Genomic DNA, 27,566 nt, shown 5'->3' with positions numbered 1-27,566 from the left:
CGGCAGAAGTCGCGGCTCCGGGCGTCGCGACCCAGGAGGGAACAGGAGCTGCCCTGCCCGGGCCGCCGCGGGGGCCTCCCGCTGTGTGAGTCTTCAGGCTCAGCCTCCGAATCCAAACCCGGGGCCGGGGGCGGGGGTCGCGGAAGCCTGGGGCTTGACGGGAGCGTTCTGCATCCTTCGCTGGTGCTGTCTCCCAGAACCGGATCGGTGCTGATCCGGACGCAGTCCCCTCCCCCCCTCTGGCTCACAAGTCCGTGCTTGTGGCTGCCGCCCCCGACGGGCTTTTCATTCATTGCCGGATTATGTCTGTGGCATTCAATCTAAGGCCAAAGCAATGGCAAAATGGATTTAATGACCCAGTTTTCCCCAATCTATACCAGCATCCTCCAAACAGAGGATGAAGAGCCGCTGCTGGGGTTGGGAGGATAAAATAAGATAATGCACCTTTGTAGGGTGCATCCAAGGGCCAAACCAGCCTAAGGGAATGTTATGAAAAGGGAACAGGAATCAGAATCTCTGTGTGCTGCTCAAAAACTAGAATTCTCATTACTAAACGCATTATTTCACATTTAAATTTTTTTCAATTAAATTGCATTTATTTATTGATTGCCTTCTCAGTGGGCGGGGGAGGAGCTTTAAAGAGGTAGAGAGTTTGGAATTGAATTTTTTTTTTAATTAAGCATTTGTTTTCTCTTACATTCTGCACTTGGAGAAAGGAAAACAAAAGGCATTTTCTTAAGCACCACGTCTCTGGTTTAAGGTGTTTAAATATTCTCTCTTTTAGATTTTGATGCCAGATTAACGACATTCATTCAGTAAAATGGCTTCGACTCCCGATGCTGTGCTTTCTTTATCCGATTGCTTGTGCCAGATATGCACGGATATACTAATAGAACCGGTGACCCTGCCTTGTAGCCACACGCTTTGTAATTCGTGTTTCCAGTTGACTGTGGAAAAGGCTAATCTGTGCTGTCCTTTCTGTCGTCGGAGGGTCTCTTCGTGGGCCAGGCAACATGCCCGGGAAAATACTCTTATCAACATGGAACTATGGAACAAAATCCAAAAACATTATCCAGAGAAGTGCAAGCCTAGAACTGCTGAACAGAGTTTGGATGATGACGGTGAGTAAAGAGAATGAGTTCTTTCTTTGGAAAACAATTAGCTTTTAAAGTCAGCCTTTTTTTTTCCCCCACCAAAGCTGGTGTTGATCTAAGTTTTGTTTTGGTTTTGTTTTGTTTTGTTTTTGAAGTTAATTTTTTACCAAGGAAGGTCAGATGAAGTCAGGGCCTAGTTCTTATTCATCTTTATGTTCTCCATTGCCATAGTAGACCTTCCATTAATTTTTGTGGAGTGAAAAATGGAGATGATAAAATACTACAAGTACCCTCCTTAGTCTTCCATTCAAATATTTACAGATATACTTATAGCATCGCTATAGAAATAGTAGGAACTCAGTGTTGGGCTTACCTTTACCCTCTCATTTTCTGCATTGGCTGTATTTTTGTCTCCGTTCATTCTTTAACTATCACTAAGCCGACAGTGGTGCCCTATTTCCAGCTCTGTCAGATAAACCTTTTTCTGTTTAGTCATTTTAGTACTTCTAGATTACCTTCTTTCTTTCTGTTGTTAAGTTGTATCTGACTCTTCTGTGATCTCCTTTGGAATTTTCTTGGCAAAGGTACTGGTTTGTCATTTTCTTCTCCAGCTCATTTTTACAGATGAGGAACCTTGGGCAACAGGGTTAAGTGACTTGCCCAAGGTCACATAAGTGTCTAGGTCATATTTGTCCTTCTGGAATATGAAACTTCCTGACTTAAGACCCAATACTCTATCCACTACTCCATCTAGTTGCCCCAGATAAAGCCCAAGCTCTTCCAAAAAAAATGAAAGTGGGCAGTGCTCAAGAAGTGTGGAATAATGAATTCCAAGCCCTTAACAGTTGGTTCTGACATACCCAGCATTTTCTTTCTGTCCTTCCCAACATGAAACTCCTTAGTTTCTTTCCCTTGCATTTCATTTCAGTCCAACAAGAGCCAGGCTTGGGTAGTAAAGTGCTTAGCACAATACTACTACCTCAGGAGATAGTCTTTTGCATGAATCCTTCCATTGTGATTACAGCCCACATTGCTGTTTTATTGCATGTAATGTTTATGCCAGTGTCAGTAAACTAAAGCACTTGTTTTTAAACAGCTCCCAAAGGGCAGCTAGTTGGCACAGTGGATAGCGCTCTGGCCTTGGAGTCAGGAGGAACTGAGTTCAAATCCAGCCTCAGACCAAATACTTGACATTTACTAGCTGTGTGACCGTGGGCAAGTCACTTTATCCCAATTGCCTCACCAAAAAAGGGGGGGGGGAGACTATGATATAAAAACAAAGTATATCACATTGATAAACAGCTCCCAACTAAGAATAGATTTAAAATAAAGTTTTTAAAATGTAAAAACCATTAGCTAGCAGGCATGCTGGAGAGGACCCCTGGTCTATGCCACACAATTCTGTATTTGATTATGTTTTGTCTTATCCAGTATTTATACATATAACAATAGTAGCACTTTTTATGTGGATAGCACTTTATACTTTTCATAGCAACTTCTCATAACTCACCAACCCAACAAGCATTAAGTAGCTACTAGGTATGAGGTTGTGCTAGAGGAAGATAAAGACAATATATGAAAAATTTTTTCAAAGAAATTACATTTTGCTGTGGGGTAACAATATGTAAACACTATAAAGTTGGGAAAGGAGAAAATTATAACTAATAAAATTAAGGAGGGTTTATCTTGTGAGTTAGAACCAGTTTAAAAAAAAAAGACTTGTTCTGAAGATTTGCAACTCTAATCATTCAGCCTCTAATTCAATTCAGCAAACTTTAAGTGCCTACTGTATGCAAGATTTGAGGTTTACAATAAAAAGTAGAAGGGGAGGTTGAACTATTCATAGATTAAAAAGTGCAGTACAACAGAAAATAATAGATATGACTTGGAAAGAATATCAGTGGGAAAATCCTTAGCATTTAAAAAAATTTTTTTTTTTAAATTCTTCAGTTAACACCAAAGAGGAGGAAAATTAGTATGTCCATATACACAAACGGAACTGAAAAAAGGTGATTGTATGAGTATGAATCCCTACTAGCTATATCTTGCTTTTTTAAGATATGTAAGTGCACTCTTTCAAATCTATTAAAGTGTTTTAGTGACCTTTTTTTTTTTAAGTGGGCAACATTATCCCTAACCCCCAAAAAAATTTTAAAAGAGACTCAAAACCCTTGAAGCAAGTAAGCAGTCAGGGAAAAACTAATTCATAAACTGGCCAAGTCCAAAATGTCTCTCGAACTGAATCTGTCACCTGTCTATCCGGGAGATGAGTAACTTGCTTTACCATTGTATATTCTCAAGTTGTGGCTGGTCATTACATTGATCAGAGTTCTCATTTCTTTCCTATGACAAAAATAGCTGCTATAAATATTTTTGTATATATGGATCTTTTTCCTCCTTTAATTTCTTTTTGATATAAGCATAATAGTATTGCTGGATCAATAGTGTTGCACAGTTTTAGTGGCTTGTTGGATATAGTTCCAATTGCTTTCTGGCATGGTCACACCATTTTATAGTTCCACCAATAGTACATTAGTATTCATCTGATAGGCATGAGGTAGAATCTCAGAATTGTTTTGATTTACATTTCTTTAATATTGAGTTGGATTGATAGATTAGATTTTTTTCCTTTGAGACTTAACTCTATATCATTTGACCATTCACCTATTGGAGAATAGTTCAGCTTCTGTATTTCAGTAAACTTGTTATATATCTTTATTAGAGAAATTTGTTTGAAAACTGCTGCAAAGATTTTTTTCCCCTTAACTATTTCTCTTCTGATTTTAACTGCATTGATTCTGTTTGTGCCAAAATTTTAAAATTTTACATGATCAAAATTGTTCATTTTATCTTCTGTGATCCCCTCTATCCTATTCCTTGGTTTGTCTCAGACTCTTCCTCTATTCATGTTTGTGAAAGGTAATTCCTCTCATGCTTTCTTAACTTTTATATCTGGTTTAGTTGTCCTCTGAAGTTTGTGATAGGAGATAATCTAAACCAAGTTTGTTCCAGACTGCTTTCCAGTTTTCCCAGCATTTATTGTCAGATAGTAAATCATTACCCTAGTAGTTGGATCCCTGGCATTTTCCAGGGCATAATAATCTAAGAAGGGAAGGAATAAAGTTTGTGACCTTATCAGTGTACAAATGAAAGGAAGGGCGTTTATTTCTGTCGTTGGTGTCCTCCATTTTTTAAAGAGGCCCAATGACATCACACAGTAGTCTTGACTTGCCCATGAGTTGGATTTAAGTAAGGAAAAGCTGCATGAAGTCATCAGCCTCACTTTCTCTTCCAGAGTTATCAAAGGTTAGTGGCAAGACAAGAAGAGTCAGGATGACTGGCCATGACCTGGAATGCATTCAGTGACCTTGTATTTGTAGATACAAATGCACAAGCAAAGATGGTCCCTGGCCACTTGACTGTTCCCACTGCTGGGATGAGATGAGAGTCATTGACTCTTTACCTTCTGGTGTGATGGAGGACCACTGGGTCTTATCACATGGTCTGCATATACTGTTCAGATCCCTGGTTATTTTCATCTAACCTACTAATGCAGGGGTTCCTTTTTTTATGTATATATATATATTTTTTAATTTTTTAAATCATATAGACCACTTTGGTAATGTTGTAATTAAAGCTTATGGATCCTTTCTCTGAATAATATTTTTAAGTGCATAAATTGAAATAAATAGGATTACAAAGAAACTAATAATTTTGAAATACAGTTATAAAATTATTTTTAAAAAACAAGTTCATAGACCCCAGGTTAAAAAGCCCTGTATAGATTAATAACTTTTGAGCTTGGCTACCAAGAACTTTAATCAATCAACCAAATCACCTAGCCATATATCCAGAGCACCTCTAATCAGCATGTTACCCATCTCTTGCCAGAAAGATAAAGACAAGGTACAGGAAGAGAAATAATGTTTTTAGATTTCTTTCTCTTGTTTTTTAACTTGAGGGGATAGGAGGGAAAAGAGGGATTTAGTAATAATGTGACAAAGAGGAGGGCCAATTTTTTTTAAGTGCATAGAGGAGAATAAAAGAAAGTTTAGGAGGAAGGATAGACAAGCAGGACAGTAAATTGTGATTTTTTTTTTTTTTTTTTTTGCACTTTAAAAGAGCAAGAAGTGTGAATTGGAACTTGATGGTTTCATATAGAATTGTTTTGTGTTCTTTGGGCAGTTTTCTTTTGTGGCTTCCTGAAATATGATGGCTAGGCTCTTTTTGTAGTTATGGCTTTCAGGTAGTCCACCTTTCCTCAATATGTTTTCCAGGTCAGTTTAAGATATCTCACTTTTTTTTCCTTCTTAAAGTTTTTTGACCTTGTTTTATTTTTTGTTGTCTCATGTCATATTGGTCCATTCTAATTTTCAGGGAATCTGCCACTCAGGTCAGATTTTGTACCTTTTGAGCCAAGCTGTTGATTCTCTTTCCAATTCTTTTCTTCCCATAACTGATTTCTTTTTAACTCTTGCTTCATAATTTTTTTCCTCAGGAATTCTAGTTGAACTTAGGTCCAGCTGTGTTTTTCTTTGAGGCTTTGCTTGCAGGTCTTTTGGAATCATTTTCTTCTAGGTCTGTCTTGGGTGTCCCTGTCACCATAATAGTTTTTTATGATGAATTCCTTTTTTGTTTGCTCATTCTTTCACCCTACTTTCTAACTTCTGACTTTATGTTAGGACCAGACTCTAAACACTTCTGGATGCAACCTCTAGGCTGCACTTTTGTTCTTTTGAGTCATGCTACTGCTTTCTCAGGGCTGGGGACCTGCAAGCTCTCATTGTTCCCAAAGTCTTCTGATCCAGGGCAAAGTCTGATTACTTTAGCCCTGGTCTGTCTGACCCCTCCAAGTTCCTGACCTGTGTTTGGATCTGAGCAGCACATCTGTGGGCTTCCCATTGGTTTGAGTTGAACTCAGCCGGCTGGAAAGCTCTGTAGGCTCAAACTTACAGATCTGTAAGTTTTCCTTTGGTCTGGGATTCCTGCTGTAGTTATTCTGCTTCTGTCATCAGACTGGCCTAGGGGCCAAAACTGAGATTCTCAGTTCCAGGTTCAGAGCCTCAAAGCTGCTGCTTGCTCAGTACATAGCCTGTGGCCTGGATGAAGGTCTCTTGCTCAGTCTACCCTGGATCTGTGTCGCAGAGCTGGGTAGTGAGAAACAAAGCTGCCAGGTGATACCTTTCCTGCTTCCTGCACAAAGTCAGGACTCTTGAGTGTGGGACCTCTTTTTGCCTTGGTGTACAGCCATGGACAGATCTTGGTTCAGTCCCAACATTAAAAGACCATCTAGCTATGATTATCCCCGTTAGCAGCAGATCATTCTGCCTCTCTTTGTTCACCTGGGTTGGAAAAATGACTCGCTGTGATTTTTTTTTTCTCGGGTTCCTAGTCAGGAGTTGGTTTGGTGCCTTTTCTAGATCTTTTGGGGGAGAACTCTGCTGCACTTCTTCCTGCTATTCTGCTCTCTTGTCTGATCTCTAGTAGAGCTGATAGTTGGAAGTGGGAGCTGGTAAGATCTCCAAAAGAGGTGATGTGGAGGAGGAAGAGTCTCTGGGGTGCCCCAGATAGGGGGCAATATACGGATAGTGGCACTTTGTCATGAGCTCCTTCTCCTTCCTTTTTGTCTAAAAACCCCTTGACATCACCTGTTCTCTCCCTCAGTTTCTGATAATTAGGTGACCCTTCTCTTTGCCAAAGATAGTCCCTTTATATGTCCCTTTGAATCCACACACACACACACACACACACAGCCCCACAACACTTCAGTCACCCCATCTCTCTCTCTAATATCTAGCATGCTTCTTTGTACTGGTTCACAACAAGATTGAACCATCTTCTCAAACAGTTGTCTTATGTCTCTTCTCCTTTTCTCAGCTGAATATCCAGGAAACATTATTTATGCTCATTGCCTCCACTTCTTACCTCCCAACTACTCCTCAGCCTGTTGCAATCTCACCTCATCAATTCTGCTTGTCTTTCTAGCTGTGTGAGTCTGGGTAAGTCACTTAATTGCCTCACTAAAGAAAAAAAAAAGAAATTCTGCCCTCTGATGACATCACTTTGAAACATTTGAAATCACTGTCTCTTAATTGGCATAACTGAAAGTCTTTTTCTTAGCTCTCATCCTTCTAGACCTCCTCTCTGCTGCTTTTGACCCAATTGACACCCCCTCCCCTCACCCCCCCTCCACCCCTACCTCCCGGCCCGTTTCCTGGATACTCGTTCCTCTTGGGGTTTCCCAAACAATGTTCTCCTCTGGTTCTCCAACCTGTCCGGCTGTTCCTCCTCCATCTCTTTTGCTCTCTCAGTAGCCATCACACACACCCTAATTGTGTGTGTTCTCCAGGGTTATGTCCTGGGCCCTATTTTTTTCTCTACAGTTTGTGACCTCATCAGTTCCTGAGTTTTATTGTCATCTCTATGTGTATAACTCCCATCAACATTTCTAGCTTTTTCTCTCCTTTTGAGTATCAGTCCTGCAATACCAGTTACCCATTGAACATTTGAAACTGAATTGTCCTATGGACTGCTCAAATTCAACATGTCCAAATTGGAACTCATTATCTTCTTTCTTCTAAACTTCCTTTTTCTGTTAAGGGTACCTCTATTTTTCCAATATTTTAGGTTTATAACCTTAAAATTATCCTTGCCTATTCATTTTCCTTTATCCTATATGGCCAACCCATTGCCAAACCTTGCTTTGTTTTTTTTCCTTCTGCAGTATTTCTCCTCTCAGACTCCTTCTCATCCTTCTCATGTGAGTATACTCACATAACCACCACTGTTGTTCAGGTTCTCATCACCTGTTACCTAGATTAGTGTAGGGTCAACTGATTGGACTTGATACCTAAGTCTTTACCTGCTCCAGTCCCGTCTTCCACACAACTACCAAGGTATGCAGATCTGACCACGTCAGTCCTCCACTTACTCAACTCCGGTGGCTCCCCGTTGCCTCTGGGATCAAATGTAAACTTGGTTTAGCTTTTAAAGCCATTTACATCCTGGCCTCAGCCTATTTTCCCAGACTCCCTCGCCTGTGCTCCACTGTGCAGTCAAGCTGTCCTTTTCTCTCTTCCTTACACTCGCCAGCACGTCTGCTCTCTCTGTGCCTTTGCAGTAGTCCTTCTCCGTGTCTAGAGTGTGTGTGCTTCCCCCTTGCATCATGCCTGAAGTACCACCTTCTTCTCTTTGATGCCCCCTCAACTGTTGGTGCCCTCTTTTCCTCTGACTACCTTATTTTTTTAACTATTTGTTATTTATTTTCTGTATTCCGTACATGCTTATATCTGCAATTGTCTCCCCTTGTAGCATGTAAGCTCTGCAAGAGCAGGAATTATTTCATTCTTTGTATTTATGCCCGCTGTGTCTGGCATGAAGTAGACTTTTAAGTAATCGATTAATAAATGCTTATTGATTAATTCAGCAAAAGAGTAAGGGGAGGAACCAGGAGGGAGCAGTAACATGAAAACTCAGAAGAAAGAATATCTGGGTCACCTATGTTGAATGATGCAAAGAGGTCAAGAAAGTGAAGGCTTGAGAAAAAAGCCATGCAGTTGATTTAATAGATTGGTGCCCTTGGAAAGTTCAATTTCAGTTAATTCTTCTAAAACTATGAAAACTGCTAAGTAGGCGGTGTGTGCCATAAATTGATAATGTATGCAAGAAAAAATACTTCCAGGGCCAGGAACAAATGCCAGCGTAGCTCAGTGTCTGCTGTGAAATTTTCTTCCAGCTATGGAGAATTTTTTAAAAGTGGGGTTGGGGGTGGGGGGAGCAGTTAATCAGTTTGAGGACAAGAAGAGAAGATAGATGGTCAGGTGAGACAGAGACCCAAATTTTACTACTTCTAAGCTTGTTCATTTTTTCAAAAGGACAGAAGAAATATTTGAGAAAGGATGCTTAGAGGAGAAAATTTAAGCAAGTTTCTTTTAATTGCCTGTCTCACCTGAGTGAAGATACTGTTGAAGTAGTAAGATTATAAAACATGAAATCAGACTAGTTTACAACTTAATCTTTATATTTAACTCTTGCAAAGGATTTGTTACCATTGCCTATGAGAGAGACAGGTCTGAAAACATACATTGTCATTGGCCTTCATGTAAAATCATGTTGAAGTGTGAAATCAGTTGTATATTTCATTATCTTTTTTTGTTTTGACTAATAGACTAATTAGCCAAAATTTGTGTTCGCTGTAGTAAATATATTTTGTCTTTTAATCTGAAACAGTTGATGTATATAAGCCACATCATCTGCTAAGCCAACCTGGGGAATTGAGGCGTGAATACGAAGAAGAAATTAGCAAAGTAGGTGCAAATATTAATTCCTTTACTATCTAAATAATGTCTGTTGTATGCTTATGCTTTTTAACATTCTGTATATTCTCTGTGGGGCAGCTAGGTGGCGCCGTAGATAAGAGTGTGGGGCTTGGAGTCAGGAAGACTCATCTGAGTTCATACTCCTGAGCTCAAATGTGGCCTCAGACACTTTCTAATTGTGTGACCTTAGGCAAGTCCCTCAACCTTGTTTGTCTCAGTTACCTCATCTGTACAATGTGCTGGAGAAGGAAATGGCAAACCACTCCAGTATCTTTGCCAAGAAAACACCAAAAAGGGTCATGAAGAGTCAGACATGATTGAAACAGCTGAACAACAATATACCCCGTAATGCTGACATACAAATATTGGCTATCGAAATAAAGCAATTTCGGGGCAACTAGGTGGCGCAGTGGATAGAGCACCGGCCCTGAAGTCAGGAGGACTGATTCAAATCCGGCCTCAGACCAAACACTTGACACGTACTAGCTGTGTGACCCTGGGCAAATCACTTAACCCCAATTGCCTATTAAAAAAAAAAAGAAGAAAGCAAGCAAGCAATTTCTTTGTTTTAAAAATGTATCCAAGATAATTGGTTTCGATGTGCATAATAAGTGGCCTTTTACAATGATGGGAAGACGTCCTTGACCTTTTTTTGAGGGAAGAGTTATTTTTCAGTTTCCCTTTATCTTAAGAGAACCATGGAGTAGGGAAAAGAAGAGAGCTTTATCTTGCCTAGTGTGTTTAAGCAGGAGATATAAGATCTTTCCAGGCCCATCAAGATGTGATTCTTTAAAGAATAATACTTGTTCCTTCTCCAGCTCATTTTACATATGAGGAAACTGATGAAAACATTAGTAAGTGACTTGCCATGGATCACACAGCTAGGAAGTGTCTGAGGCCAGATTTGAACTCAGGAAGATGAGTCTTCCTGACTTCAGGCCCAGCCCTCTATCCATTGTGCCACCAAGCTGTTCCTATATATATGCTACTGAAGTCTTGATGGGGATCTTTTCTGGAAAGATTAGAGACAATTGAAGACATCTGTGTTAAAATTTCAATCTGTTTTCCATGTTATATTGAATAAAGTTTTAAAGTTTTTACTTACTAGTTTGGCTTTATTTATTTTTTTAGGCTAGGCACTGGGGTTAAGTGACTTGCCCCGGGTCACACAGCTAGTGTCTAGTGTCTGAGGGCGGATTAGAGCTTGGGTCCTCCTGACTCCAGGGCCGGTGCTTTACGGAGCCATCTAGCTGCCCCAGTTTGGCTTTTTGGGGTTTTTTTGTTTGTTTGTTTGTTTGTTTGTTGTTTTTTTGTTTGTTTTGGTCTGTATTCAGAAGTTCTGGATACTTTTGGGGGGTATTTTTTGCATTTTAGTATTCAGGATTTTTAATCTATTATGTTCTTACAGGATAGCTATGATTGTTAAATTATCTCTGCATAGCCTGTCTTCAAGGTTAATCTGTCTGACTTGAATAAGATTCAAGTATTCTTTTAATATTTTGGGGCTTTTGCTTCTCTTTTGCCAAATTTTCTTCCATTTAATTTTTCTTTGTGTACCATATTGGTTTTTATCTTTAGAGAAATTCTCCATTATGAAATCAGTTTTTTTCTCACTTTAAAAATTTTGTTGAAAGGTCCCATTACTGACCTAATTATTCATTTATGGAATTTATTTCTCTTTAATTTTCATTTAGAGACAGCTAGTGGCATAGTGGACAGAGCATTGGGCCTAGATTCAGAAAAACCTGGGTACAAATCTAGTCAGACACTTAATATCTACCTTGGACAAATAATTTAAACTCCATTTGCTTCGGTTTTCTCAACTGTAAAATGAGGTTAATAATAGCTCCCACCTTTATTTTTCTGTTATCTTTTAACTTTTTTATCTGTCACTTACTTTTAGCATTTTTTTTAAATGTTGAGTTCCCAATTCTCTTTCCCCCCCACCCATTCATAAGACAAGCAATATGATATCAGTTATACGTGTGAAATCATATAAAACATTTCCATATTAGCCATGTTGCAATCCCCCAAAAAATTATAATAAAATGGGGGAGTATACTTCAGTTTGTACTCAGTTCATCAGTTCTCTCTGGAGATGGAAAATATTTTTCATCATGAGTCCTTCATAATTGCCCAGAATTGTTATGAGGATCAAATGAAAGTAAAAAGTACTTAGCACAGCACCCAACAAATAGCAAACACTATATACATGCTAATTTATTTCCCCCTCTTTTAATACCAGTCTGATACTTTTAATACCAGTTTTTAATTATTGCACGCTTTGTGGCGACTTTACAGGATTCTGTCTTCTCAGGGACTAATTCACATTATTTAATATTATAATATTTGTTAAGAGAGCTTTGTGTTCCCTATGAGGTTTTACTCATTTTGGGGATCCTTTATATTGATTTGTCTGGCTTTTATTGAGGTTTTTATTATTATTATTAATTTATTTTGATTTATCAACAATCATGTTCATAGGCTTTTGAGTTTTAAATTTTTCTCCCTCTCCCTCCCTACCTTCTTTCCCAAGACGACGTGCTATCTGATATAGGCTATACATATACATTCCTATTAAACATATTTTCACATTAGTGATATTGTAAGGAAGAATTAGAACCAATAGGAGGAACCACAAGAAAGAGGAAACAAAACAAAGCAGAAGGGGAAAAAAATAGCAAATAGTGTACTTTGATCTTCATTCCAACTCCATAGTTCTTTGGATGGGGATAGCATTTTCCATCATGAGACCTTTGGAGACGTCTTAGATCCTTGCAGTGCTGAGAAGAGTTAAGTCTGTTAAAGTCAGTCATCTTACAAAGTGGCTGTTACTGTGTACATCGTTCTCCTGGTTCTGCTCACTTCACTCAGCATCAGACCATACAAGTCTTTCCAAGTTTTTCTGAAGTCAGCCTGTTCATCATTTCTTAGCGCATCATAGTATTCCATTACATTCATATACCACAACTTGTTCAGCCATTCCCCAGTTGATGGGCATTCCCTCAATTTCCAATTCTTTGAGGCTTTTTCTTTGAATAACTTTGGTGTTTTAGCCTTTTTCTGATTTCCCCTGTCACTTGCTTTCTGGCCCCTCATTGCTGGTGAGCAGCCTTCTGAGGCTGGACTGTATAAGGCTTCCTCTTCTTCCTCATCCTGTCCTCACCATTTCCCCCCACCCTTTCATATTTTCCCCTGACTTTACTTTCCTCATTTCCTGTCTTTGACCGTGTAAATAACTGGTTCAACATTACACACCGTACTCTCAAATTCCTTGCCTCGTTGACCTTATGTTACTCATATTTTGCCAAACCTCAATCATGGATTGCTCCCACTATCTATTCCCACCCCCGGTCTTACTTGAGTGCTGCTTAAACAGAGCTGGGTTGAGTGTTGCTGCAGGGCTGCCACTGCTGTGGACCTGAGCCCTGTCTCTCTCTGCTGAGCCAGGGTCCTGCTCTGGGCACATAGGCAAGGACCCTCACCTACCTCTCCCTGGAAGTCTTAGAGAAGGAGAGTTTACAAGAGTGAATGGAAACTTTGCTCTTAATCTGATGCTTCCCACCTCCCCATCTGCAGCCAATCACATTTGTCCATATGCCCAATTCCAGAAAGTTTTCCAGGCTCCTAGAGAGGATCAAGCATTGTCTTTTCAATTGCCTTCCCTAATGCCTTGGCCATGTGACACAGTTCCCATTGGTTTCCTAAATGTCACACGAATTCTGGACAGTACAGTTAGCACAGTTCTTCTTTAGGGAAGGCCAAGACCTACCCCAGCCAGTGGACCTGGACATCACTGCCATCCTCAGTACAAAAATGATGTAAATTTAACATGTCATTATTAATTTCTTAGTATTTCTCAGTGGGATTAAGGAATAATCCTTGCAGTTTCAGTATTCTAAGGAGTAAAACCCTATCCTTTTACACACACTAGGGGATGTGGAACTATAGAAACAGGACATTATGGGAAACATCATAGTACTTAAAGTTTTTTTAATTTATGGAATGAAACATTTCCATAACAGTACAAGAAAAAGATGATTGTACACGAAACTGCAAATCAATTATATACAACTAGCTGTTCCTTTTAAATATGCAACAAAGTTATCCTGTAAATTTCTTCTCCCCCCCCACTGCTCCAGAGATGGCTACCATTAGACACAAATAGGAAATATATATGCAAAATTATTCATATATCCTTTATAGTTAATTTAGGTATTTATAATAGTCCAAATGACTTGTTCACTCAAAGTCATTCTTAAAACACTATTGCTATTGCTGTGTACAGTGTTCTCTTCTGCTCATTTCAGTCTTCATTATTTCATTCAAGTCTTTCCATGTTTTTCTGAGATCATTGAGCTCATCATTTCTTAGAGCACAATAGTACTCCATCATAATCACATACCACAACTTGTTCAGCCATTCCCCAATTGATGAGCATCCCTACAGTTTCCAGTTCTTTGCCACCACAAAGAGAGCAGCTGTAAATATTTTAGAACGTATAGGTTTTTTCCTTTTTACCTAATCATCTTTGAAAATAAACCTAGTAGTGGTGTTTCTGGGTCAGAGTATAGGCACTTTAATAACTCTTTGGGCATAATTCCAGATTGCTCTCCAGAATGGTTGGATCAGTTCACAATTCCACCAACAATGAATTAGTGTCCCAATTTTTCCACATCACCTCCCACGTTTGTCACTTTCCCTTTCAATCATTTTAGCCAATCTCATAGATATAAAAGTTATATCTCATGGTTTTCATTTGTATTTCTCTAATCAGTAATGATTTAGAGTATTTTTTTCACATGACTATAAATTGGATTTCTTCATTGGAAAACTGCCTGTTCATATCCTTTGACCATTTATCAATTGGGAAATGACATATTCTTTTTTGAGAGGCAATGGGGTGAAGTGACTTGCCCAGGGTCACACAGCTAGTAAGTGTCAAGTGTCTGAGGCCACATTTGAACTCAGGTCTTCTGAATCCAGGGCTGGTGCTCTATCCACTGCGCCATCTAGCTGCCCCAGAAATGACATATTCTTAAAGATTATACAAAGTTCTTTGTATATTTGAGATATGACAGCTTTCTCTGAGAAGCTATCTATAAAATTTTTCCCTGTTTTTTTCTGCTTTCCTTGTGATCTTGGCTACATTTATTTGTACAAAGCCTTTTAATTTAATGTAATAGAAGTTATCCATTTTATGCCTAACTTTGCTCATTGTTCACCTTTCCACAAGTCTGATAAGTAATATGGCTCGTGTTCTTCAGATTTTCTTGCAATATCTCTCTTTATATCTAGGTCATTTATCCATTTTGATCTCATCTTGGCAAATGGTAGAAGATATTAGTCTATGCCCAGTTTCTGTCATACTGCTTTCTGCTTTTCCTAACATTTTTTTTTTTTTTTACCAAATGATGAATTCTTATCCCAAAAGTCTACAGTTGTTATGTATAAGGTTATTATATTTATCTGCTGCTGTAAATTATATATCTACTTTGTTCTGTTGATCTACTTTTCTTTTTCTTAGGCAGTACCAGATATTGTTGATAATTATTGCCTTATAATATAGTTTAAGATATGGTACTGCTAAACCTCCTTCCTCTACATTTTTTTCATTATTTCCTTTGATATTCTTGACTTTCTGTTCTTCCAATTGGGATGGCATTGACTTTTTATTCTTTCAAATGAATTTCATTATTTTTTCTAATTCAGTAAAAAAAAATTTGGGGGGTAATTTAATTGGGATGGCATTGAATAAATAAAGTTATACTTAATATATATTTATATATTACACTTAAAGTTTTTATGGCCTCAACAGTTCCCACGAGTTTAATTTTCATCTCTGTGCAGATGTTGCCCAGATCTTTATAATCAGCCCTACTTAGTCCTGATCTCTTGATCTTCCTCATCAAATGCCTGTTGCACATGCTCAACTAAATGATCCACTGACACCTCAAAATCACTTCCCCCCCCAAAATTACCCCTTTTCCAAACTTTGCTGTTGTCAAGGACTTCGCCATTCTACCAGTCACCCAGATTTGCTTCCTTGGATTTGTGTTCAACCCTTTACTCTCTTTTTTGTTGTTGTTGTTGTTGTTTGTTTTTGTTTTTGTTTTTGATTTTGTTTTTAGGCAGTTGGGGCTAAGTGAGTTGCCCAGGGTCACGCAGCTAGTAAGTGTCAAGTGTTTGGTCTGAGACCAGATTTGAACTCATATTTTCTTAACTCACGCCCAGCTCTCACTCTCTGTTGGACCACTTAGGTTGAGGCGAGGGTATCAACCAGGAGATTATTGGAATGGTCCAGGTTGGAGGTGGTGACTATGAGCAGAGAAGGGGATGTATAGTACAGAAGTTGTAATGGTAAAAGCAGGACTTGGCAACAGATTTGATGTGAGGGGTGAGTGAGGAGCCGGGGATGACATCAAAGTTCTGAGCCTCCGTTACTGGGAAAATGATGGTGCCCTCAACAGCAGTAGAGAAGTTTGGAAGAAGAGTGGGTTTTAGGGGAAAGATAGTGAATTCTCTTTTGAATAAGTAGAGTTTGTGATGTCTGCTGGATATCCAGTTTGTGTCCAAAAGGCAGTTAGTAATGAGACTAAAGCTTACAAGAGGTTAGGACTGGGATCTGTAGGTCTGGGAATCCTCCGTGTAGGGAAGCTGATGAGATTGCCAAGTGGAAGAGAAGGGAGAGAACAGAGCCTTAGGGAACAGAACACTCAGTGTGTGTTGCTAGCAAAGGAAACTGAGAGGTCATACAGCTAGCAGGAGAAGCAGGTATGTCTCTACCTTTAGATAATGAGCTTCTCCATAGTTTTTAGCTAGATGGTTCTTGAATAGCAGAAGCAATCTGTGTCTCCAGATCATACTTCAGATGTGTGACAAAATGTCATTATATCTTATTAGTGGAATTGAACCAAGATGGAAATATTTTAATTGTTTTGGTTTGGCATGCCAGATTTGTATTTCAGTTGTAATATAACCTCACATATGAGAAATTGATTTATAAAAGTATTTCTTCGAAGGCTTAGGCTTTAAAGCAGAGTTGTCAGCAGCCTGAAAAACTCAGTGAGACAAAACCAGGTTAAAATGTAATTGAGAAATGTTTAACAAAACAAATAAAAATACAATACAGCATAGATATTAATTTATGGTTTCTTAAGTCCTAAGCCTGCAGGAATCTATTTCGAGTAAACACCACTGCTTTTAAAGCAATAAACCCATTTTAGGATGTTTTAAGATTTTACTTTCTTTTACCAGCACGTAACATTTGAAAATTCAGTCAGGTAAAGGGTTTGTATAGAGCGAAATATCAACAGTTATAAGATGTCCTAAAAGATGAGTTGACTGTTGAAACCATGAAAGCTGCTGGTTACCTGTGAAAAGTGCAATTTTGTAAATTTTTATTTTTATTTATTTATTTTTGACAAGGCAGTTGGGGTTAAGTGACTTGCCCAGAGTCACACAGCTAGTGAGTATTATGTGTCTGAGACTGGATTTGAACTCAGGTCCTCCTGACTCCAAGGCCAGTGCTCTAACCACTGCCCCACCTAGCTGCCCCTAAATTTTAAAAAATTCAACCAATATATGAGCACCCAGCTATGTATTTAAAACCCCTAGTCTTGAGTGTTTATCTGTGTAAATGGTGAGGGTAAATATGAAGTAATAGATAATTTAAATTTTTTTCTACTTAATTCTTTTTCTCCTCCTTTCTCATTTCTTTACTACTGATTCTCCCACAGTATTTATTCGTTTTCAATTCTGTATGTATATCCAGAAAATGTGCTTTTGGATCTTTATTTACTTATGGAGAATACCACAGGGTAATACATTAAAGTTGGGTCTTAATGTGTTGGTTTCCAAACTTGATTTTTTTTTTTTTAATAATTTTTAGGTGGAGGCAGAAAGAAGGGCCTATGAGGAAGAAGAAAGCAAAGCAAGTGAAGAATACATTCAGAAATTATTGGCAGAGGAGGAAGAAGAACAAAGGCGAGCAGAAGAGAGGCAGCGAGAAATGGAGGAACAGCTGAGGAGAGATGAAGACCTGGCCAGAGAAATCAGCATCAATCTTGTAAGGCCACTAAGTCACACCTGCTCTATCCTGATACTGCTTGATGAAGGGAAGCAGTTTAAATTTGTAACAACTCCAGAATTCAGATTTTATTTGCCTCATGGTTAAAATAGGTTTATCTTTTATTCCATGTAATGTAAATTAAAATTTGTAAAATGAACTAGACACTTTGAAGATAGCTAGACTTCAGTGAAGCATCGAAGAAGGTGAGATGTATATCCAGTCAAACCCCTTCAATTTTTACAGCTGAGAATATTGAGGTTAAGTACTTTGCCCAAGGTTACACAATGTATTATAGTTGGAATTAGGATTAGAGATTCCAGATCTTCTGAATTCTAAATCACTACTGTTTTCACTACACTGTGTCCTTAGAACTTTGATTGGTAAGCTGAAATCATGTTTTAGTATATTTTTAGTGTAGTTGCCAAGCACAGTCTAGAAGAAGTGAAGAAAAGTCCGTTTGGGACATGTTTTATCATATTTTCCTGTCTCTTCAGATACCATTACTCTGACCTTTATTGTCTTTTCACTTAGGTTAAAGTACTTGCCATATTGATATTTTATTTGGGAAGACAGTTCTCCATTACAGAAACGGAGTTGCTAGTGGATGGGTTTTTCTCACTTTGTTCTGAAGAACTTGTAGGGGATTGAAATGCACTTAGTTAAGTTGACCTTTAAAGATCAATTTTGCATTGAATGCATGAAAAGTTGGAATTTAGGGGCACCTAGGTGGTGCAGTAGATAGAGCACTGGCCCTGAAGTCAGGAGGACCTGAGTTCAAATCCGGCCTCGGATGTATAACACCCAGTAGCTGTGTGACTCTGGGCAAGTCACTTAATCCTGATTGCCTCACATTTAAAAAAAAAAAAAAAAAAAAGTTGGAATTTACAGATTACTTTTTTTTTTTTTTATAAATTTTGTCTTAACATGGCTAATAAAGACCCAACCTCAAAGTATACTTTTTTTTCCCCCAGCCAAAGACAAAGTTTATTAGAACATTCATCATATTGGGCAGACTCTTAAGGGATCTGCCCATTTGGCTAGATTTTAAGAATCTGAGCACCTTAATAGGGACAAGATGGACCTTATATATAGAAAGACTATGGGAGGGCTCTGGGAGTGGCCAAGTAGTTTGTGGTTGACTGAGGTAATAGAACACCAGGGACCTCGACCACCTGATCAGGGGTGAATGGAGCCTCCATTAAGGGTGGGAAGTAGGGGAGGGGGGAGGGGGGCATAGAGAGATAAGACCGTGGAGGGCAAGGCTAGCAGAATTGGGAGATTGGGCTTAGCCACAATGAAAGGCCAGTTGATGGGGTTGTAGCCTCAGGCAAAAGCCAGAGGTTTGGCCATGTGGGAAAGTCTAGGGTTTTTCCTTTCCGGGGTCCAGATCCCAATCCCGTCATTCCCCATTCAAACAAATGAGACCCAGATTCTTTTGGGGTAAGATAAGGTCTTAGCTTCTGAAACTGCTTCCTGCTGACAAGGGACATAGAGCTGTCCCTGCCTGGAGGGGATCCCAAAGAGGAGGTTGACTGGGCTTCTTCCAGGGAATGATGGGGGGACATTGGCTGGTACCTGTTGTTTGCTACCAACTGTAGGTGAATGGCAGGTAGTCCAAGTTTGGCCATTACCAGTGGGGCCACGCTGTAGGGGGTGGATTCAGAGGTGGGGGAGGGTGGTGGTGAAACTCTATTCTCCTATGGGAGGGATTAACAGATACCTTCCAGACTCAAGGGAAGGGAATGGGAGAAGGGACTAACTAGTGCTGTAAGAAGGCATTTCAAGGGGGCAGCTAGGTGGCACAGTGGATAGAGCACCAGCCCTGAAGTCAGGAGGACCTGAGTTCAAATACGGCCTCAGACCAAACACTTGACCCTTACTAGCTGTGTGACCCTGGGCAAGTCACTTAACCCCAATTGCCTAAAAAAAAAGAAAGAAGGCATTTCAAAATTCCTTCATATTTGATCACAAAACCTCCAGAATCTGCTAAAATGTTTTTTGATTTTCTAACTTTTCCCTGTAACCTCCATGAAGGAGGATCCAGGGATTTAGAGGGAAGGGAGTAAGTAAGCCTCAGGGAACCAAAAAGCACCTACAGTTTTGACAATTCTCTAACACCAAGAGAATTGACAGAATTGGGCATATGCTTCCAGATAGGGTGTCCGTCCTTGTCCTCTGTGCTGCGGAAGGTGTACCCAGGTCCATGGACTTGAACCAAACCAGTGGACCAAGAACCTGAGAACTGGAGAACATCAGGCCTAGTGTGAGACAGCCTTGTGACTGTCTGCTCGAAAAGCACCTCTAAGCCTTCCTATGTGTTTGGAGAGCGACCCCCACTGCAGGGCAAGAAAGAAGTCGGGGGAGGCTTACATACCTTCCAGTCTTGGCTAGAGAAGAACTTGGGGTTAGGCAGTTTTCCCCATACAGGCCACCAAAATGTTGAGGTTTAGGAGTGCTGGGACCCCAAAATCACAACATGCGGGTCCTTCCTAAAAGAATTTGACCCAAGCCTTCTTTCAGCCAAAGACAAAGTTTATTAGAACATCCATCATATTGGGCAGACTCTTAAGGAAATCTGAGCTGTGGCTAGATTTTAAGAATTTGAGCTCAGAGTATACTTTCAAAAAAACCTATTAAAGTTCCACAAAATAGGTCTTGTGACTGACTTTATGCAGTCATCCACTTACTTTTTGGTAAAAGAAAGAAGCATTGTTCTCTATACAGGGTAATGTGTTTTATTTACATGATTGTATGTGTAAATCGTCTTTTGGATCTGTTATCTCTTGGATTGCACTTGGAAAAACGTAATTTCAAGTTCCTACAATAATTAAACCCATGCTATTGAATACCTATCTGAGCATTTCCTGAAGGTCAGTTGCCCCACTGAAGAGTCCTGAGACAGGGAAGATATTTTAATTAATGATTTATAAATTGTCACTTGTATGTCATTTTAAAGTAAATGGGTACTTCTGGTGTTTAAAAGTGTATCTTCATAATTTAAGTAGTCTCTCTGAAATAGTATTTATATTGTTTTTTATTAGACCTGTGATTTAATGTCTGGGCCTTCTGGGAACTGACTGGCAATGCAGATTGATACCTTCTTTGGAACTTAAGTCATACTGAGGTGCCTGGGCCACTGAGAGGCAGGACTTGACCTCAACTCTTTCTTAGTCCAAAGACTGGTCTCCATCTACTATGGAGAGTAAACTGAAGCCCAGCTCCTATTATAATTTTCTCATAAATTCTTAATTGTAAAAATAGAGTTTTATATATAAAAGTCTCTGATGTTTTCTGAATGTTTTCTTTTGTTCAAGAACAAACTAAATGAGAGAAGTGTCTTTGGCTCTCCTTCCAATGCTAAGCAGTCTTCGCCACCTACCAGCAAGTCACAAAAGAAGATTAAGAACAAGTTAAGTGTCATTGGAAGTATTCAAAAGTAAGTCACTATGGCTGTTACATTAATAAGTATTTAAGGAACTGCTATATTCCTATTGTTGTATAATGTGTTTTTTTTTTTTAACTTCTACCAAAATTTCCTCAGCTGGGGTCTATGGCCTTTTTAAAATCTTTTGTTTACTGTGTTTCAGTATAATTGTTTTTCTTTGTAATCCCATGTATTTTACTTAATATGTTTAAAAACATTCTGAGTCCATAGGGACCAACCTATGAGGTCCATAGGCGTCAGCAGATTTCAGAAGAGTCCATGATAGAAAAAAGACTAAGAACTCCTGGTCAGTATCAGTGCTAGACAAAATTTGATGCAAGGACTCTATTATAATTCTCCGGGTGTTCGGGATTGATTTATAATGAAAAGAACAGATTCCAGTGTTTAAAATATTTAACTTCTTTCATATATATATTTTTTCACCTTATTTTTATAAATGGTGTTCATATATATATGTGTTTATTGTTATTGTTTTATGATATCCTATATCTTCTATTGGCACTTTTTGACTGATGATTTTATTAGCCAGGAGCCTATGTTAAGGTTAGTGTTCTGAATTAAATATCAGACTTGTGGCCTGCAAAACTCCTATAATACAAGATATATAATGCTAATTTGTCAGTATGCAGCCCACATGCACATGAACAGCTAGTGGTACAGAGGCTAGAGTGCCAAGCCTGGAATCAGGAAGATTCACCTTCCTGTTTTCAAACCCAACCTCAGATGCTTACTAACTATGTGACACTGGGCAAGTCAAAGTGGAAATAGAATCCAGGCCTTAGATCCCATGGCTAAAGTAAAAAGGAAGTAACCAGTAAAGGTATCAGTCATGATGACAAGATTGTGGAAGTTAATACTATCTAGTTTGAGGCTTCTAATGGTGAACTGGTTATCTTTTTTTTTTTTGCTTAGTATAATTCGCAAAAATTCCTCTTCTCCACCCCCACCCCACACCTATTGAGAATTGAAAGAAAAACAAACCTCTATTACAAATATGTATAGTCAAGCAAAACAAATTTCTAAATTGACCATATTGAAAGGAAAATAAAGATATTTTTTAAAAATATAGAGCTATGGATATCTAGTTAGATATAGGTATAAGGTAGATACAGATCTATACATACACATACATATATTTATCTACACCTCTGTCAGAAGGTGGGTAGGATGCTTTACCATTAGTCCTCTGAAATCATCGTTGGTAATTACACTGATCAGGGTCTCTACATCTTCCAAGTTTGTTTTTATTGTTGGAAGTGTATAAATTGTTCTCCTGGTTTTATACACTTCACTCTCCATCAGTTCATATAAATCTTTCCAGTCTCTTTGAATCCATCCTTTTCATCATTTCTTACAGCACAATAATGGTCCATCATATTCATGTACCACCACCTGTTTGGCCATTCCCTATTTGATGGGCACCCCTCAGATTCCCATTCTTCATTATCTTAAAAAGAACTAATATTTTTGTATACTCTTAGTTAAGAGTTTATTTTGGTTAGGCCTAATTGCTTCTTTAATCTGTCCTCCCTCTAATTCCCCTTCTTTTCTCTTTTGAGTGAAATACATTTCTCTAACTCTGTGGTTTAATGTTCTTATCTTTAACTGATTCAGATAAGAATGTGGTTCACATTTCAGCTGCTCATTCCCTACCTCTTGTTTGTATAGACCTAACTTTGCTTTCCCCCTCATCACACCCCACACTCTATTCCTCTTCTTTCTCTCCATTCTTCTTCTAATATTATCTAAACCAAATAGAATCATTCCCAGGCCTTCTGTCTAGACTCCCTTTATAAAAGACCCCTGATGATAGGGCTCCAAGGGACATGTGTCATGTTCCCATAATGGAGTGTAAGCATTTTATCCATGTTTGGTCCCGTAAGACTATTCATTTGTATTTAACTTCTATGTTTCTCTTTACTCTTGTATTTGAACTTTGAAATTTCTATGCAACTCGAATTATTCTTTTCATCAGGAGTGCTTGGAAGTCCTTCGTTTCATTTAAGGTTCATTCTTTATCCCCTTGTTTGATTATACTCAGTTTTGCTGGTTAAGTTAATCTTGGTTGTAAAACTATATTCTTTGCATTCTGGAATATAATATTCCAAACTCTGTACCTTCAGAATAATAACTCCTAAATCATGTCCTTATTGTCTGCCAGCCCTCTTTGTCTGTTTCCTTGGACAAAAATATTACTCACTGTGAATTTTCTTGGATTTTCCTATCAAGACTTGGCCTAGTATGTTTTCTAGATCTCTTTGGAGGAAGTGGGTGGGGTCTTTTTCTCAAAACAGTTTAACTTTAATATATATTTTCTTTTTAAAGGTATTTGTCACCAAAGTCCCAGTTTGCCTCAGTACAAACATCTCAACCTGAATTTGCAGCAGAAGATAACACGCGTTCTATATCTAAGGTATTTTGGGGACAAAGAAATTCTTATAACAGTTTATTAATTGTCTAGCTTCTTTAGAAGATTTTGAGCAGTATATGAATAAAAATATATAAATGTTTTTCTTAAAACTGTTAACATTTTTTCCCCAGTTTGTCAATCATTGAGGACATCTGCAATAGACCTGGGAGGCATAAAATTAGAAGGTGTCTTCTTAGGGTCTAGGTGAGCACCCTGGAGTCAGGGAATATATAAATGCAATAGGTTAGACCAAACCAGGAAACCCACAGGGTCTCAAAAAAGGCAGAAAGAATAAAATCAGGGTGGCAGCACCTAGGTATTGATTGTGAAGTAAGTTCTGCTAGAAGCCAAAAGTTTCTTACTAAAGTAAGTTGTGGTCTCTCAGTGTTTTAGCTCTGTTTGCTTCAACCTGTAGGCTCCAGAAATGGACAGGGAGAGATAGACAAGTATATGGACAAAAAAAAAAAAACACAAGGTAAAGTCCTGACACTATGAAGTATGTTGAATGTAAGTAATAATTTGGTGATTGAAAACTGAATCTTCAACGTTAGTTTTAGTAGCAACACAAGTGAAGTAGTGATGTCCCACTCAGATGGAAATACTAAAAATCACTTTTCTTTCTCAGGGACAAGTATAACTTTCCACTTAGCATTTGGCAATAGCCGACTTTTTGCTGCTGTTGCTGAATGTTACTTTATCTTTTTTTTTTTTACCTGCAGGGTGTTAGCAGTAATGTAGGGAGCCCTGTATGGCAAGAAGAAGATGATGAGGATATGCCAACATTATCTCCACAAGTATTCCTTGAGAGTCAGAGCAGAGTTGCAAAGGGTTCAATTACAGATGCACCTATGCCTCATTTAAGTGCCTTTAGTGTGGAAGAAGAATGTCTTGAGAAAGAAACTAAATCACAGATGAGTAATCCAAATAAAGCTACAGAGGGACATTTTTGTACAAATCATGAAGTACAAACCAGATTTCTCTGTTCTGCTGAGGCTGTAGCCACGTCTCCTGGCAAGCCAGAGAATGAATACACTAATCCAGTAGAAATAACCAAAAACAGCATTATTGGTACAGAAAATAAAGAAAAGAGTATGCTGATTGATAAAGAAATACCCAAAAGAAAAGATCAGGAATTTCCTTCTGGAATAGTTAGTGATTCAAGTAGTTCTGCAAAGAGAAGGAAACTCTGTATGGATACTTCTTCAGAACAAGAAGAGACAGACAGTAACATTGCACAGAAACTGATAGACTTGGAACACCTGCTCTTTGAGAGGCACAAGCAAGAAGAGCAAGACAGGCTGTTGGCCTTAGAGCTTCAGAGAGAGGTGGATAAAGAGCAGATGAAACTGAATCGGCAGAAGGGGTCCCCAGATGCTTATCTCTTGCGCACTAAAGTCTCCTTGCATGCAGACGAATCTCCAAATGAATGGAAAAGTTATTCCAAGGAAAAGAACTGCAAAAAACAACCTGAAACAGAGCTTTCAAAATCTCGAAGAAGCTCAAAAGATGAAAACTGGCAGCCTTCTCCTATGATCCAAAAGAAAACGTCAGCTAATAAGGGAGGAAAGACACCCATCTCTTCCAAAAACGCACGTTCTCTACGGCCTAGTAATACTCAGAAAAGTATTTTTCAGATGTTTCAGCAAGCTGCAAAATAATGAATGGGGAAGAGTGAGGAGTAAAGGAGTAAGAAACAATTGTAATGTTTGCATGTTCAACAGTACTCCTATGGGTAAATGCTTTTTAGTGCAGTTTTGTTTTGCTGATGTACCTGTTATGTAGTTTCTCTCTCAGAAATCTGATTACAAGAAAAGTTAAGAGAAGGTGCTGCTGTAAAACTTCTGTTCAGACAAACTTCCAGCAATCAACAAAGAAATTGATTTTCTGTGTTGGCAGTAACCAAAGTACTTTGAGATGGGGGTTGCGACTGTCTGGAAGATGTTTTAGACCATCTTCATGAAATCTTCAAACATCATAAATGCTGAAACTTTAAAAAAAAAAAAACCCTACCCATTGTGGTTGATACTCCCCTGTTTATTCAATTCTATCTCAACAAAAATAAAGCAAAAACTTTTCTGTTCTCAGGCATTTAAAGAATGAAGATAGACTTTGATATTGAAAGGAGGATGAAGGTATTGATCTTCCCTATCTCCTTGCTACCTCCCTAAATATGTTTAAAAAAGCACTTAATAAGTCATGGTTTCTTATCACTAAATAATATAAATTACAACTCATCCTCCTAATTAGGTTTTAAATACTATAGTAAATTTTGTTTTTTGTAGAATTGATCAGAATCAATGTTATCCAGGGAAAGAAAAACTAATTTTTGGAAAACTGAAAATGGGATTCTGACAAGGAAGTAGCTGCAACTTTGAAGCAAAAAAGTCCAGAAGTGAAAGTGAGGCAAGATAAAGTTTGACAGGGAGGGAAATGTGAGGCTGAGCAAATGGAATCCGGACATACTGGCAATTGACAGGTCAACAAGATATCCTTTGCTTTGCATTGGTCATTGTTTTTCCCTGTGAGTCATTTCAACACCTGGGTTTCTGATAGTTTTGAAATTAAGTGACTTTTTTTACATTTTTTTTTAAACCAGGTAGTTTGGTTTTGGAAGCTCCCATTTCTGTTTAAATTGCTATTCTGAAAAGGTGGGTTGGGGTTTTTTTGGAGTCAGTGCATTTGGTTTTTTGTTTGTTTTTTGTTTTTGTTTTTTGCATTTTTATTTTTTTTTACTGATTAGGCAACAATGTCCTAGAATCTGTTGTGTTAAAATCAGGGACTTGAGTGTTAGGACAGCTTTGACCAAGAAAAACCAGGTAGTCCATTTCCTACTTGTTACTGAGCTAATTGAATGTTGTGGATTTTTACGTGAAAGATTAAAAAGTTGGGAAAAGTATGATACTTATTTTCTACCTGTTAAGACCATATTTTAAGTGGCTTCACTTAGTTTCTCTGATACTAGTTATTATTGTTAACACAACAGAAGTTTAAAATGACAGTTGAATGTCCTAAAGTTGATTTTTTTTTTGTTGTTGGGGGAACTTGACAAATTTCATAATTGAAATTTTTGTCCAGTTGGTGTTTGTACTTGATGGAATTTATGTTGATTGGAAAACTAGGTCAAACTATTAAATTTTTTTAAGGCAAGCCAAATTAAAGCCTATTAACCCTGATACAAATTTATTTTATTTGCCTTAAGGTAGTTAATGTGGTTTAGTCACCAGCATTAAGTAATGATCAAATCAGTCTACAGTACAGGACTACTACTCCTTTTGCATATTTCGAACATGTTTAGGAAGTAGTTTACGTTTTGATTATATAGCATTGGAATTAATTTTGGAAATTGATTATTTAAAACTTGAAACATTTGCCTATGAAAACAATATTATGAATTGTGATTAGGTTCTCCGGCTATCCCACAAAAAGTGTATTTATTTTTTAACTCCTGGTATAGTGGGACATAGGATGCAGGAGAGAGGTGGGGTATAGCAAGAAAGTTTTGATCTCCTTTTCTTAGCAGAAGACTGACCCAGGTAAAATCTTGAAATACTGTTTGTTTGATACTTTCCCCTTATTTCTACCTTCTTCTCTTAATTTCTAGTAACCCTCTTCCATTACTCTGTCTGTACAGTAGGATGCCAACAAAACCTAGCTCTCTTCTCCAAAGTAAATACAATTCCTTTATCTCCAGTTGAAACACCTTGTTAGACCAATGAAGGTGTCCTATTAACTATATGTCATAAGGAAAATTCTAAATATTGTGAATACAGTGTACAGGTGGCTAATTGAGTCAACCTTCCCCAAAATGTTTTTATTGTTATATGGAATCTTGTATTCGAAATGTGTCTAATTTATTTGGAAGAGTCACTGAAACTTATTTGACTAGGAACATTGGTATCGCCATTTAAGTAGGCCACCTTGCTTTGGATTCTGCTCCCAAAATAATTTATTTAATACTGCTTTCCCAAGGATCTTCCCTTCAGTTTCTTAATCTGGTGTTTTTCTAGAAAGTGTGGAGATTTTTCGTTGTGCCAGAAAGGGGTCTCAGGAGTAGAGAGCAGTGTATGTGTTTAAGTCAAGGAGTATCTGTGTTATTCCATGCTTTTTGGTAATGTTATGTGAAATTTCAGAAATAACCAAATTCATCTCATAAGTTCCCTACTCCTACTGCCAAATGAACAGTCTGTTTGGAATGGATAAGTCATTAAAGATCAACTTTATACTTAAA

At 38.2% G+C, this 27,566-nt stretch overlaps 1 protein-coding gene across 1 annotated transcript; it reads left to right on the top strand.

Annotated features, from left to right (window-relative positions):
- RNF168 (ring finger protein 168) lies at positions 1 to 27,566 on the top strand. The gene is made up of 7 exons (XM_027845315.1): positions 1 to 85; positions 785 to 1,121; positions 9,324 to 9,400; positions 17,304 to 17,480; positions 20,798 to 20,919; positions 23,254 to 23,341; positions 24,058 to 27,566. The coding sequence occupies exons 2-7, from the start codon at positions 821 to 823 to the stop codon at positions 24,994 to 24,996; spliced, it is 1,704 nt and encodes a 567-aa protein (XP_027701116.1). The 5' UTR covers positions 1 to 85; positions 785 to 820; the 3' UTR covers positions 24,997 to 27,566.

This window comes from Vombatus ursinus, unplaced genomic scaffold (assembly GCF_900497805.2).
Source record: "Vombatus ursinus unplaced genomic scaffold, bare-nosed wombat genome assembly UNPS02014959.1, whole genome shotgun sequence".
NCBI lineage: Eukaryota > Metazoa > Chordata > Mammalia > Diprotodontia > Vombatidae > Vombatus > Vombatus ursinus.
The sequence above is the reverse complement of the archived record's forward strand: the minus strand, read 5'-3'. Positions and strand labels throughout refer to the sequence as shown.

Excerpts from the sequence above, each read along its gene's own strand:
- RNF168 (XM_027845315.1), top strand. The coding sequence starts at position 821 with ATGGCTTCGACTCCCGATGCTGTGCTTTCTTTATCCGATTGCTTGTGC. Across the intron at positions 9,401-17,303 it reads ACGAAGAAGAAATTAGCAAA|GTGGAGGCAGAAAGAAGGGC; the intron begins GTAGGTGCAAAT and ends AATAATTTTTAG. Across the intron at positions 23,342-24,057 it reads ACACGCGTTCTATATCTAAG|GGTGTTAGCAGTAATGTAGG; the intron begins GTATTTTGGGGA and ends TTTTACCTGCAG.